Consider the following 15,365-nt stretch of genomic DNA (forward strand, 5'->3'; position numbering starts at 1 on the left):
AAAAACAAAAGCACATGATAACACTATTCACAGTACTCATACATCACCCTCTATCAGCCCAAAGCTTTGGGCTTTTTTCTTTCTTTTTCCCCTGTATGTCTAGCCCACTTCTAGCAATTCTCTGCCTAGCAAGTACGAAGGAATGCGGAATATTAACGCATCAGTGTTGTCAACCTTCCTACAATCTCTATTGTGTATCTATCCATCAACTTATATGGCATCACCTCTCAGCACTACCCCAGTTCTATAAAGCTGGGTTGCTATTTCATGTAAATTTGAAGATTTTAGTCACCTAAATTAAGCATCAGTTTAAATTTTCAACTGAAGCTGATTGTAAAGCATTTTCTTCCTTTTTTAAATGATGTTTAAAAACTTACCATGTAACTTCTCCCAGAAACATTTCAAAGAAATGTATTTTTGTAATATGTGATCCACTTTCCACCATCTTTTTAGCTTTGAATAGCAAAATATGGAAGCCCAAATTGCTTGCCAAATGCCTATCTACATTGGATACACCAGGTATCCGCCAAGGAAGCAAACAGGATCAATCAACTGAACATCTTTCTCATCGAATTTTGTGTGTGTACATCCGTGTATACTGAGATACAATTCCCAGATCTTCGGATTCATAGGAAGTTCACCCAAATTTTAAAAAAGAAGCTATGAACCAGCTCAAGTGCTACCGAAATACCATACCCTCTCATGGTTAACCAACTACTATACTGTATGACACACCAATAACAGTCCAAAATACGCGTGGGTAATCAATAGCCTGGAAAAGAAGCAATACTGGGGAGGTGGAGAGAACTGGATAAAAAAACACAACCAAAAAGCTTTTGGTTTATAAACACAGCGTTTCAACACCAACTTTTCTGTTTACGCTCACCACACTGTTACACTTGTGTCTTGGCATATGCTCCATCTGGCTGTGGAGATGCATCTGCTTCTTTATGCTGCGGGCTCTGCATGTGCAGATGAGCTCTACATGCCTACTCAAAGCTATGATCTGACAATCACATCTCTGACACCATGTATGTCTGACTAAAGAACACATATTGCTCCTATAACAGCTCCTCATTACAATTTTGTGAAAGGGCAGAGAAAGAGAGCGCCCGTTTGGTATTTTAATGCAAAATGATGAACTGAATACAGCTTCTGTAGGATGAAACTGGCTTGCTTACCCTACTGTAAGTAGCAGCAGGTACATTTACCTGCTTTCTGTCCTGTTTCTGTCAAAACTACAACACGACCACTATTGCACCAAGCTGTCACAAACATTACATCCTATTAGCGTCAGCATTTCCCATGTTAAGAGATTTAATACAAACATCCAAATCATCTACTGTAACTCAAACCAAGAAACAATTATTCCAATACAACAGTCTTTTCACAAGAACAGTATGTTTACAGTAATTACATGACAGTTTAGGACAGATTTTTTTTTTTAATATTTTTAAGTTACAATTTTTATAACAGACTATTCCCTATTTCAAAGGCAGCTGTCAATATCTGGGGTACAACTCAAGCCTTACACAGCACATTATACTATACTGAAAAAGCACTAAACTGTACAGCACAGAAGAGGCTCATTAACTGACACCCATCGAAATTCTCACAGGCACAGATGCCAACCAGCAAAGTAGGTCACATTTTAGACAGGCTCCTAAAAATCAAGTCACCTCAGTTTGATGAGGTGATATGATGGAACACGCACAATCCACCCACGGATGAGTGTAGGTGAAACAAACTGTTTTGCTGTATCACGCAAGGAACACCAAAACACGGAAAAAGAGATAAAAAGTAGAGTTAAACAGGCAAGAAGAGCCTGTCTTCAGCCCTTGACTCCCAGAAAAAGCAAGGCTGGAAAAGAGGGAACTGAAGAACTACTGCTTCCTGAGGTCTTCTGAAGGGACAGAAGGACCCAACGTGGGAGTTACTTCGTAGATAATCTGTCATAATCTTAACACCCCTACACTAAAGAAGATTGAGTATGAGTGCCTGTTCATTTCCTCCTGTGTCTTTGGATCAAAAAAGGATGAACGGCTCAAGGTCTCAAACTGTCTTTTATATATTAAAACATTCTGTCGACCATATGGATACAGAATCCTGACAAAACCTGAAATTCTTCCCATTTTACTCTGCAGAAGTACTCAACTTCTTTCTTCATGAAAAATAATTACTTGCCAAGAATAATGCGTTACAGAAAAAAGTCCATGAACATTAAAGCAACAAAAGCTGTAACACCTACGGCAAGTCCTTCAAATCATAGACAGTACTTCACCGTAACAATCTTCAACTGTGCCATTATGGCTTTGTAAAACTAAGTGCATGATCTTAATATTTCAAGAATTCAAACCACACACCAAATCAAAATTGCACTTTTTTCAATATCCCTGTATAGTCCACCTAACCTGTGCAAGAGCACTAGCTTTCACCCAAATAACTATGAAAACATAAGACAAATAAAAACTTATCGTACAGCAGAACAAAAACCTCTCAGATGTGAAAAGGACCATATTCTCCAAGAACAAGAAACATCAAAGAATTTTTTTTAATTATAATTTGTATTTCTGAAATTGTTATGAAAAGGTTATTTTGGAATTTCAACAGAAGATACATTTTTTTCATGAGGCTTAAAGGAAACAGTGCACTCACCACCTCTTGAGTAAATGCCTTTTACTAGAAGGTCAGGAGATCAGCAATCATAAGCAAGGTTTCACTGTCCTCACCAACATCAGCTGTGTTCACCTTCCACAGTTCAAAGCGATGCAGAAATGAATCCAAAAAACCCATTAGACCAATTGTGCCTGATCCTGATAAGCAATGAAGTTTTTTCACAGACCTATGTATGTTCTGAAGATTTGAGTGTTTCAAACAACCCTGTTCACCTCTTTTTGACAATGCTGTAAATGATTCAGACAGCAAAAAAGTCAAAGATCACAGAGGTTGAGTCCCAGCTGAAAAATGCCACACAAATTATCCTTTAAAACTGTTTACAGGCCATTTGTTACAAGATGTTCTCCTTTAGTTTTAAAAGTACCAGTTGGCAGAGAATGGACCATCCCCAAATCTACTACTGATAGAAAACTAAGCTCACATTAAAACAACAGTCTGTAACTCCAAATTCCAGCTATTCAAAAATCTATGATTCTGAGATGGCCGAAAAATCATAGCGCTTACACCCGTATCAGTTACTCGTTACCAGGTAGCTATGAAAGAAAAAAAGTTATGATGACAAAAACCCATGGCAAGAAATAGGTAAAGAAGGCAACAGTTTATGGACAGGCAAACTTCTTACAAATTGAATGGAAAAAAAAAGGGGGGTGACAAGAAATTAAAAAGAAAAATGGGACCAACAAAAACACAGGAAAGAGATAAGAAGAATAGCTACAGGACAGCAACAGAGCATTCACATCTACAATAACATGTACAGTGAAAGACATAAGGGCATGTATCAAAAAAAATAATCTAGTATTCATTTAAGATGCCAGTGCTCTCCCTCCTACTATGTTTTCACACAAACGTTCCAGCAGCAACAGAAGATACCAGGCTCTGGGCATATAAAAGCAATTCCTATGCCAAAACTGAACAGGAGGCAACTATAAGGGGAAGATGTCTCATCAATTTCACTTAATCATTTACAATATTGCCATCTACCCAGTACTGAAAATAAGTAGATCTGTTTCTTCCCTTATACAGATTCTGAGCTGTGTAGAATCTGCTTTCCTTCTAGCACAGCAAAAAAACCCTCCTGCCATGCTATCAGGACTACAGTGGGTCAAGACTAGTTTCATGGTGAGCTGACATCACAATAAACACTATTTCAGAATCACATTTGTCATATTCAAGGAGGCAAGTGAATTACTAAAATGTTAACTAAGATATATACATCAGCTATAACTCCATAAAATGGAATTACTTATTCTAAATTGGTTTAGTATTGATTTGACAGATTTTTAGGTTTGGGGGTTTTTTTGTAATTTTTGTTAAAATCACATTTCTACGTAGGCACAACAAAGAGAAGCCATTTTACGTTGTTCTTTCAGAACGTTTCCAAAATGCTGGTGCTGTAACTTCACCTCTGTCATGCTACAAGCATCCATCAGTGGTGACATTACACGAGGCAGTGAGCTTCTGGCAACTTGCCACTGCTTAAATACAGGAGTCTTACTCCCCCCCCATCTCATCTCTTCTCCCATGTTCCTCCCCACCTATGCTGTACCTGGCACTGCATCTGCTCCAAAACACGTCATATTCTCCACTCAGCACTGTTGTAAAGCAAAAAAAAAAAAAAGAAAATTCCACTGAAAAGGAATGGTTTTCTAAATTAAAGACATTATTTACTTACAGTGGGAAATAAACACCCAAACCCAATCATGAACAATAGCTCTTAATTGCTTAAAGAGCAATAGTTAACAGACTAGAAAGTTACCACACAGGCAGAGCAAATACGAAATGCAATCGGTTGCAAAGAATTAAACTGCAGAGTATCTCTCTGAAATACTGTACAAAATTTTTTTTCCTGGAATCCAACAGATAGAAAACATCACTCTACCTTATATATAGTGAGCTTGTAAATGTTTCATCCTACCAATTTAACTTTCCCATCCAGAACACAGCCATAAACTTAAAGAACATATTTTCGCTGCAAAGAGGCATACGCTCCCCCTCTGCCTAAAGAACTTTTTCCTAAAAAAGCTAAAAAAAAAAAAAAAAAATCACATTTAAGGCAGACTAAAAACTGCACAGGGCTAACCTGAAGAGATTGAGAGATGCTGTGTTTGAAAAATGAGAATAAAGTCCCAAATCCCACGCTATAATACAGTAAACCTAGAGAGGAAAATTAAAAAGAATCTGCAGATGATACCTTGCACATTACCACAGGATAGAAACCATATATGCACTTGGGTACTAACTGCACTTTTTTATGTAGTTGCCAGAGGTCAAATGCTTAACACCAGTTAAAAAAAAGAAAAAACAACAAAACAAACAAACCAAACAAACAAACAAAAAACAATACACACAACAACAATAAAAACCACACCAAAACACCACCACCACCAAAAAACCCCAACAAACCCATCCCCCCCCCCCCCCCCCCAAAAAAAAAACCCACACACTACAGGCAGCCTTGAGTGGAGATTATTTTGGAAGAGGTCCTTAGTCCCCATGATGTGAAGAAGCACTACTACCGCAAGTCATAACACAAACAGGCCTTAGATGCAGAACAACACATCAGCCTGGCTAACTGACTTGCGTGCATCCCTGCCTCAAAATTACATCTGTCACAATCAAAAGCTCACCTTGAAAGAATTAGTTTTTTCCTTTCTCTACAGTGGCTATCCCTCACTTATACTAACTCAGTGACTAATACTCCTTCAACTCTTCAAAGCTTGTATTATCCCTCTCATTAGTACTGAACGCTGGAGACAGAAGTTGGGGAGGTTTTTTTTTCTGATCATAAAAGGCAGCTGACAAATTAGCAGGGAATCTTCTCAGAAAGCTACAAGGCATTTGTCTGTTTCTCAGTTTTGTCCATCTGATTTTTGCCTGAAAACTTATTAACAACATCAGCCAGTATCCTCCCTGTGCTCTGTGATCCCCTTGGCAATAGACTCTTCAGCTACACAAGGCTAATCACTATTCCTAAACCATTCCTAAAAAGCAAGGCATTTGTTCAGAAGACAACTTCAGAATTTAGATTAAACACTTAAGTCAGCCACCTGTTCTGGTCTACTTACAGGACTGCTGGAGACATGACTCTTATCTGAAATGCAGTTACAGTACATAAAGGCTCCAACTGCCACGAAAATCCTTGATTTCTACTGCACCTAATTTCGAAATTATGTACTGGAAAGAGTTTCTATTTAAAGCACAAGCACAATAGAAGTAGACAAAACCAATACCTTTGAGTAAATATATTCATGCTATTCTATTACTGCAGAAATTGCAGTCATTCTACTGCTGTGTTTTAACTGACATGCAGAGTGACTGGACAACAAATTTAATGAAGTTCATTTGCTCCACAGATTCACCTGTTGGTGGCTGAACAAGGGGCAACACAGGCTGTGGCTGATTTGATCTGTGTGCAACATTTGACTGGTGAAGTGGCTACTACCTCAGAAGAGAAAAGGAGCCAACCATAATTGTCTGTTAGGCTGAGGGCACTCTCTGGACCTTATTCTCCATCCAATTGATTTTTTCCATTGAAACCTTGAACACTTCCCCCATCCATCCCCCAGAAAAAACAACCTTCTTTCACACCTCTATTTCCATTGCCAAATGTGGTTGAAAACATGTTTCCCAGAAACTGGCAGGGGGTAGAGGGCAGATGGGAAAACAACATGGCTGTAAAGACTACTTACTGCCTTAGAAAAACCAGGCTAAAAGCAGCAGTTCACATTTTATGACATTATTTTCAACTTATTAAATACAATTGGTTATAATATCTTAAAATACTCTATATTGCTCTATACTTGAAGCATTAAGGAGATAAGAAAACTGACATGTCTTTTCAAATTGTTACCTCAACGATATCTGAGTTGGTTCTGCTTTCATGGGGCTCGTTGTATTCTGTGTATTTAAGTAGAACTTTGTCCATATCAGTGCTGGCATACTGAAAGAGTTTGTTAGAGCTGTTAAAAATGATGAGTGCTATTTCACAGTCACAGAGTACACTCAACTCATATGCCTTCTTCATTAATCCAAACTTCCTCTTTGTAAAGGTGACCTAGAGAAGAAAGAATAATGATTTTACTTTTTTTTAAAAAAAAAAACAGAACAAAACATGACATGGGTTTGAAGGACTATAATCAAGCATTCAAGGAACATACCAATTCAGCCTACTTGTTCTTACTAACAACAAGTGACTTAACTGAACACACATACAAGGTTAACAGAAGAAGTGCCTATCCTATCACACCTTCTAGGGCCAATGCTATGTATTAAGAGTAAGCTAAACAATTCACCCCCCCAACTCTTCCACTGGTATATAACTACCAAGGAGATGCTATGTAGCTGGTATATTTTCTTCTGTGATGATTAGTTATTCTTTAACTACTTTACAAGTTATTCACAGCCTTAATTCTAATAAAATCAAAGAAAACAGTAAGAGCAATGGAAACAACACTGTTACTACGTAATATTTCTGATTACGCAGAGCTAAGAAATATTCCTATTTTGTTGCTCTTAAACCATTTTAATCAGATTCACTTATACTTTTGTTTTCTGCCAGTTGGGAACATCATAAAACAATCATTAAGTCCAATCAGAACTGCCGTGGGGAAAGAAAGCCATTACAGACCATCACAAACGAGCTTTTGCCCATCAGGGAAGGGTGAAAGACACACAATTATAAAAATCACCATCAATTATGAAAAAAAAGTTTTAAAACAATCACTCCTTTCACAAAATTTCAGTTAGTGAAGGATATAAGAGTATCGGTGTATTTGACATCAAGTTGAATCAAACACATGTCTGATGCTAAAGCCAACTGTTCTTAAAGGAGAATATTTTTACTAAGTGTCCTCTTAAGTGTCTCAGAGACACTTAAATCTTCTACTATGATGTTCTGAGATCTTTTAGACAAAGATGCTATGTTTGGATCTAGCCTTTCAATCTGAGCTTCAGTGCTGAACGGAACACCTCTGCCTATGGCTGTATTCACCCCCCGTACTACAATTCAAGTATATGCCTCTGCCATAGGTGAGTGACCTACATGCCCTACATTTCTAACAGACAATAGTCTGTACACTTTTGCAATATAGGAAGTAAACCACAGAAACAATCAAACCTGTTTTATGGGTTTCTATAGTTTAACATGTTAATTACCTAGATGTACATCAAGTTTTTGGAAGATGGATGGGAAAACTGCATGTATACACACCTCAAGGCATTTTTTCCAGAGATTACTATCTCATGCATATTACTTTTTTAATACTATCCATAATACAAAATATACACTATCCCTCCCACCACATAAACAGTCTCAGAGGGATGCAGACAGGTATACTAACAAGACCGTGTACACAGCATGCTGACAATAACTGTACTATTAAAACAGTATACGCATACTTTGCTCTTCCACCACAAATGTTTGCAAAGGTACTGTGCACCTGAGAGTCTTCTCCAGCTATAAAAGAGTATTCACATACATCAAAAAAACAAAAAAACAAAAAAACCCACCAAAAAAACCCCCTGTTTTAACATGTACCTTCTCCCCACAAAAATGTTACAAGTCTATGATTTTTGAAAGCCTGGATTCTCAACATTTAGTTCCAGTAGGAATGGAGGTAATAAACAGAAGTCCTACAAAGAGGAGAATATGGAATGTCAGGCATGTTATGATAACCATAGTTCCACCTAAGTTCATGTGCAGTGTTCCTAGCTTAGAAAGTTCTCAGTGTTTAAAGACCATGAATCAGAGAGTCTTCCGTGAGGCTTGAATAATCCGTGTTCAGATGAAAAATGAGTACTTACCGTAACATTTTTATTCACCCCTTTTAAAGCACGTTTGGCAAGAAGCTCCATTAAGACATAGCACCATCTCTGAAACAAGCTAATATAAGAGTGCTGTAACATATTCAAGGTTCAACCAGGGTAAGGAGAACTTTTTACCTACTGATTCTTTAACAACTACAACACATTAGTGAGACAAGGTGCCAAAAAAATCTGACAGACTTTACCTGAATGCACCTTCTGTTAGTATTTTACTTTCAGTTACCAATTCAACGAGTTGACCAAGTACAAACGTAGGTTTTAGTGGGCTCTGTACTTTTCCCAAATGCAGGTGGAAATTTTATTATCTGCATATAATACAATACAGCTGCTTTTCAAAAACAGATCTCGTGTAAGTCTCCTAGCAGTTCTGTCACTTGCCTTCTTTCAGAGCACTTGGGATTTATTTACTCTATTTTGATGGGACATTAAGAATTACTGTGTCTGGATTCCTCCAAGGATTTGGGGAAACTGTGGTGTTTTTTAAATAGCTGTTGTTCTTCTGATACTTCAAATTACAAGACACTCAAGAGATTATTATCTAAGTAAAAGCAGGTATAGACAGGTACTACTGTTTAGTTTTTGTCAGGAAAAAGGCATCACAAACAAGATGTGTGTGCGCTACACTACTTTGAGAAGTCATTAAACAAAAAACCTGAAGGCTTAGTTCTACTGAGGGCCTATGATCCTGGGCAAGTGATCTTAACTTCTTTACTGAAACATTAGCTTTCTTGCCTCCTGAAAGACCTTTTTTACTTGTGAGATTCTCAGCTAGCATCAATTTCTCACTTTGTGTTTGAACAGTGCTTAGCACAAACCCCACTATCACTGGAGTCCAAGCCTTACTTTAATGCACGTAGATTATTATAAACTCAGTTTTCATTTAAGAACTCAGGAAGCAGAATATTAGTTCTGCAAATTTCTCTTTTTTTTCTTGCCATTTAGGACCACACTAAACAGAAAAATATGTATCTATTGTGGGCCAACAGCTTCCTCAGCAATATTCCAACATTGCTTAGCAAAAAATGGGTGAGGAGGAGAAAGCAAAGGCAGCAAGACTGAGCTCATTTGATATCCAATTTACTGCACTTTATTCTCTTCAGCTTAATGAAGATAAATGTCCTACAGCTCATTCAAGCAGATAAGACTGCTTAATTAATAATATAATGACAGTCTCATGACAATTGTAATCACCCAGAGCAATGATCTATATATTTGAGCTCATATACAATCAGAAATAAGATGCTTCTGATAAAACAATAGTTTTTCTTCCCATGTAAGTTACATGAACTTGCTTTGCAGACAAAGCCCTATCCCATTCTACTCATATTTTCAAACAAAAAACCTAAACATCATATTAAACGCCTAAATAGGGCATCATCTGCATGTTCACGAGTGACCTACTAACCAGCTACTTGTGCCACAGAAAACTGACAGGACATGACTGAACTATACTTTCTGTTCCACAAAACAAACCCTAAATGCCCTCCTTATCTGGGTCAATGAAAAAAATTCTCAAAAAGTAAATTAATACCTAATAAATATCGAGCGCATCAGGCCATTTTAGTATGTTAAAACTCTATATACTAGCTACTAAAACCACAGGACACCAGTGGGGTTAACAAACACCATCAATATCTACACATAAGAGATTTAACTCTGCTAAGAAAAGCTATTTCATGTCTTTAAAACTTTTAAAAACAAGATGCAGTATGCTATCACCTCTGAGTTTCCACAGAAAAAGAATAAGGCAAGCCTAATTCCATTTTTAGGTTAGAGCTTAAAGCCTCTTCTTGGCCACTAAAAAGCCCAGAAAAGTGCTAGCCAAAAATCATTCAGAAACAAAACTTAGAATTTAATCCCCCTATTTTGCTTCAGTCACAGCAATGGTATAAGTGGGCTAAAACTTGATACAAATGCACTAATTCTCTTTCTCTTCATTGTTCCAACCTGAACAATGACATGGAGATCCAAAACAACAACTCCCCCTGAAAAAAAAAAATCCCACCACACCAAAGTCAGGGAATAGTATAACAATATCTGTATTTCAAGCAGAACAAAACCACGGTTGTCCAACTTACTCCAAATAAGTCTAAAAAAAGGGAGGAGGGGGATCAGTTTCCACGTCTTGAACGTGTCTGAAGTTCTACAGCAAGATCTGAAAAAACTGAAATTATTAATTCATCTACTTTTACTACGTGTACTTAAGACATTTATCTACATCAAACACACAGCCACTGTGTGATTAAAGCTGTTCAAACACAATAGTTGGCTTTCTCCCAAACTCCAATAATACTTTTCTTGCTATATATAGTCTTCTCAGAGTTTACATTGCTTTAAAGTGATACGGGGAGAAAAACAATCCCGATTTTGCAAACAAAACAATGGGGCCTGAGCTGATGTGTCAGCAGCAAGACAGTCTCATGGAATTCTGACACTACTCAACATCAAGCTGGTGCTCAGGAGAAATTAAAAAAGCAAAGCAAATCAAATACTAGGAAGGGAACAGAGAACAAGTGTCAGTACACACTATGCAAGCTGATGTTTTACAGACCTCTTGAACACTGTGCAGTTCTGGGTCCCTTTGCCACCATAAATAATGTAGCAATACTTAAAAAGGTTTAGGGGAAAGTCGCAAGAATGGTCAAATGTGTGGAATAAATTCTGTATGAAAACAATTAAGTAAACTAAGGTGCTTCAGCTTGAAAAAGTTATTTTAAGAGAAAATAAGAAAACACAGCAGACATCCACAGAGTAACAAGCAAGATGGACAGACTAAATAGGGAGTGATGGCTGCCTCTTCCATACAAGAGCTAAATAACCAGCAGAACCACGGCAAACTGTAAATGAAAAGGTGTTTCTTGCAATGACAGGTAATAGACCTATAGGAAATCCTAGCCAAAAGATGGTGTAAATGCTGCAACTTTGTAAGGGCTTAAAGGATAAGTGAACGAGTTCACTGGCGAGGGGCGGGGAAAACAAAAAAGAAATCCATTAATGGTTACTAAATATACGGAAACCACATCCAACTCAGGAAATCCCTGAGCTAAGAATAGTTAGGAGCTGGAAGAGGATTACAGAGCAGTGTAACATGTGCATCTCCATCCTACACTTACTTGCTTATGACTATCATTAGACAAAAGATACCGGCCCAGCGGCATCTTTGGTCAGACCCACTATGACTATTCTTAAAAATTGTACGTCATTCCTGCAATACTTTCCCCTCAAAGTGGTAGCTTCCAGATATATCACTATACATTTCAATATCCAATTAAAATTTTATTTCATAGCTCATGTAGCAATTTAGAAGTTAAAAGGAAACAGTACTTCTAGAGAGTCATCAACTTTTGGTCCTTTTCAGATTCACAGGTCACCTCTTTATTAGGGCAAGAGCAGCCCAGTAAGCAGCTTTCCCTAAAAGAGCGCACTTTTGAGTACTCTTCCCTTTCGACTGACAATTTTTAAAGATTGTTGTAGCAAACCGCTCTTATAAGGAATGTAAGTCAATGCTTTTAAATAGAATCACGTTAACAAAATTCATTACTATATCCAAAACACTGTAAATCATTGTCCACGGCTATGTCAAACTCCTCTGCCAAAGAGGCTATAGCAAACACTTGTACTACATCCTTTCTCTCTCTTCATTACTCAGTGTTCCTAGCAGCTATCAACTCAAGTAAGGTGTCTGTTTCAACACAATCCTCCAGTCTACTGAAAGTACAGACTAGCGTACCATTTAAAAAGGAATAGTAGTTTCACAGTGAATTTGATTTGAGATATAAAACTTACAAATAACAATTTTCCCTCAAACAGTAGTAAAACCATCGAGACACATTTCGTATCTGTATTCTGGCAATGCCATCTGTAGATACATCAAGACAAAGTTTGGCTTTAGAAGAGTGAATCAAGATCAGCATATTCAAAGTTTCCACTCATTTTTAGGATTAATGACGAACTTGTTCAAGCAAACTTCTTGTTTCTCACCTGTCTGTTCCGTTCATCCATTATTCTTGTGATCTGTATTTTCTTTCTCCCCATTTTCAGCTTCTTTCTTTTGCTTTGCAATCCAAAAATACACTAATCCAAGAAATGTCACTCTTCAGTATTCTAACACATGATACGGTTTTCTTTTACTTTGTCTTCAGCTTGAGAAAAGGTTCCTATTTCTTCTTATAAGCGCCTAAAATATAAAATGTTCAAAAAAATTAATTTACAAATCACTAAAGAGGAAGCATCATTAAACACTTGTACAGCCATAAAACACACGGATGAACAAAATAATTGCAGTGTAGAACAAAGTATTTTCACTAGTAAAATATTATACTGCATACTTTGTTCCAATTAAGTGCCAAATGGTTTGCTAGATTCTACTTACAAACTACAGATTTAAAATGATCAGTTTCATACAGTTTCAACTGGATGCCTTAATTTACAGTTGTCAGAGGGAGTGGTACTCACCACAACTTTAGGCCTTGAGTTATCTGAGGTTTCAAAAATTTACCCACAAAGTTTTGGTAAACTCCATTCATTATTTTAGTAAATCTTATAGAGAAACTAATTTGTGTTTCCTGTTTCTCTTAAAATTATCATCACGAATACGAAACAAACACCTGAGAAGATCAAGTTTCTGTTCCTAAACTAAATTATATCTCATTTCATAACAAGACAATATTTGGGGTTTCACCGGGAAGCAGGAGGGAGAAGGAAAGACAGAGTATCTTTACTAAAGAAGGATAAAGACCACAGAAAATATTTTTGCAACGGGACTATTTCACAGCTACCAAGACACCAATGAATAATTAATACATTCACACAGTTACTCTCTCTCTACAATAACCTGTAAGTTACACATTTGCCAATAATCAATTACCAGTCCAGCATTTGTTTCATTTTGTCATATTGATTAGAAAGATAAAGGCACATGCAACTTCAAAAGCCAGTGTGCCATTATGGTATTTTAATCCAGTGCTAATGCACCAAACTAACTTGCAAAACACTGATATTTAAAAAACTTTCAATGTATCTTTGGTTAAAAAAACCTGCAAAGTCGTATTCCAAACATACTGCTTTAACTGTCGGTTAACATTAATTCAACAAAACTGGAGAACAATTGAAAATAAGCCTCTAGAACATCAACTGTATCTTAGAATGTATTAACATGAAATAAGTACACCTTATTTTGTTGTCACCTTATGTTCATTAAAATAAAAGGAGTAAAACCAGCTAAAATATTAGCTTATAACCTCTCTTTCCAACCCAAAACGTCTTTTGAAATCAAGCCTTGCATATTTTAATACGGGTGTCACAGTACTATGTCCTTGAGGCCACATGTAGAAAGTGGTGCAACCACATCACCATCAGACCGTTAATACATAAAGACAGCAAGAGGCGATTAGTCACAGGCTACACTTCACAATACATTCAGTTTACACTGAGGAAACAACAACGTTCTGATGCAGCTGGGGGGGGGGGGGGGGGTGGAAGAACATCACAAAATGTAGGAATGTCATTTTATATTTACCTGCTATCAACGAAGGACTGTTTTGGAAAAACATCCTCAAGTGCCCAACGCTATTCAGAAATACTACTCCACATAATGTAACATCAAATCAACTCTAAGATTGTGACATCCATTGATCAAAAGGATATCCACTAGGCATTGTTTATACATCAAAACACTTAGAAGCTGGCATTAGCATTGTATTCCTTCTATTTTCTTCAAGAAAAAAATTTCTGCCAAGGTGCTGCTAAAAAGGTATTAATAGCTAGCTAAGGCCAGATGAACAAGCCTCTACACAACCAGCACACAGCAAGTATTTTATGTGGAAAGGAACAGCTGGCATATAAATTTATACCTTTTTTGTTAAAAACACCACCAAGAATATCCACTGGACTCTAAGCTTCAATTCATAAAACATTCAGTCTGAAGTTCAGCTGCCTGACTCTCCTAAAAAAAAAAAGCCACACCCACTGCACACCCCCCACGGCTCAGCTCATGCTATGAACACACAGTAAATTCAGTTCTGCTAAAATCCGGTTGCATTCCTTGAACACATCTAATAAAAGGGTCTCTGTAAGCAGCTCTTAAAATTTGTTTTCTCCTTTACTTTGGCTTCATTTTTTAAATATACCAGCCATCACTGCAACAGTTCTCTGAATACAGAGCTACCAGATTCCCTCCTTGGCTTTTTAAAAGCGGCCATCATCCTAACTAATACAAACAGCCACCACATGTGATACCAAAGATCCATCTGGCCCAGCATTTTATCCACAGCTATTAGCAAATATCACTAGGATGGTAAAGAAGGGACATAAGAATAGAATAAGCATATATCACTTAAAAGCAATATTTATAAAGCATTTTCTCTGATTTTTGGACCAGGAACTTCTAGAGTTATATACGGAATCAGACTTCAACCTGTTCATCAAGTCTCCTTCCACGAACACCACTTTTGAATCTGCATAAACTTTTAGCACCTAGAAGCAAGGAGTTCCACAGCTTAGTTAGGCATCAGAGTAGAAGATACATCCTTTAAGCCTGATCCTGCTAATTATATTTGGTATCCACAGATTTTTAATTTCATGAGGTAGTAAACAGCCATCTTCACCTTAGTCCTCATTTTGATGCCTATACTGTATCTTCCTCCAGTTACCTTTATGCAAAACTAAAGAACCCTACTCCTATCAACCGCTTCTTACACAAGAGCCATTCTCTGGCCAGCCACCCTGTCCTCCTCTCCACCCTTTCCAGTTACACACTGTTCTTTCCGAAGCAGGACACACAGTGTGTACAGTAAACACGGTATGAGGTATATAAAATTTTATGATAGCCTACCACAAATTTATACAGATGCATAGCAATATTTTAC

The 15,365-nt window shown here is 37.3% G+C and overlaps 1 protein-coding gene across 11 annotated transcripts in view; it reads right to left on the reverse strand.

Moving 5' to 3' along the window:
* Positions 1-12,567, reverse strand: part of MEF2A (myocyte enhancer factor 2A) — a 53,985-nt gene extending 41,418 nt beyond the window's left edge. For all 11 annotated transcript variants that reach the window (XM_086471755.1, XM_086471748.1, XM_086471751.1 and 8 more), the window contains exons 1-2: positions 12,481-12,567; positions 6,527-6,730 (exon numbers count right to left, since the gene is read on the reverse strand). In XM_086471755.1, the coding sequence (XP_086327881.1) occupies positions 6,527-6,730; positions 12,481-12,534 (258 nt within the window). In that variant the 5' untranslated portion in view covers positions 12,535-12,567. The remainder of the gene's footprint in view (positions 1-6,526; positions 6,731-12,480) is intronic.
* Between the last annotated feature and the right edge of the window lie 2,798 nt (positions 12,568-15,365).

Source organism: Leptosomus discolor, chromosome 11, assembly GCF_034619465.1.
Source record: "Leptosomus discolor isolate bLepDis1 chromosome 11, bLepDis1.hap2, whole genome shotgun sequence".
Lineage (NCBI taxonomy): Eukaryota > Metazoa > Chordata > Aves > Leptosomiformes > Leptosomidae > Leptosomus > Leptosomus discolor.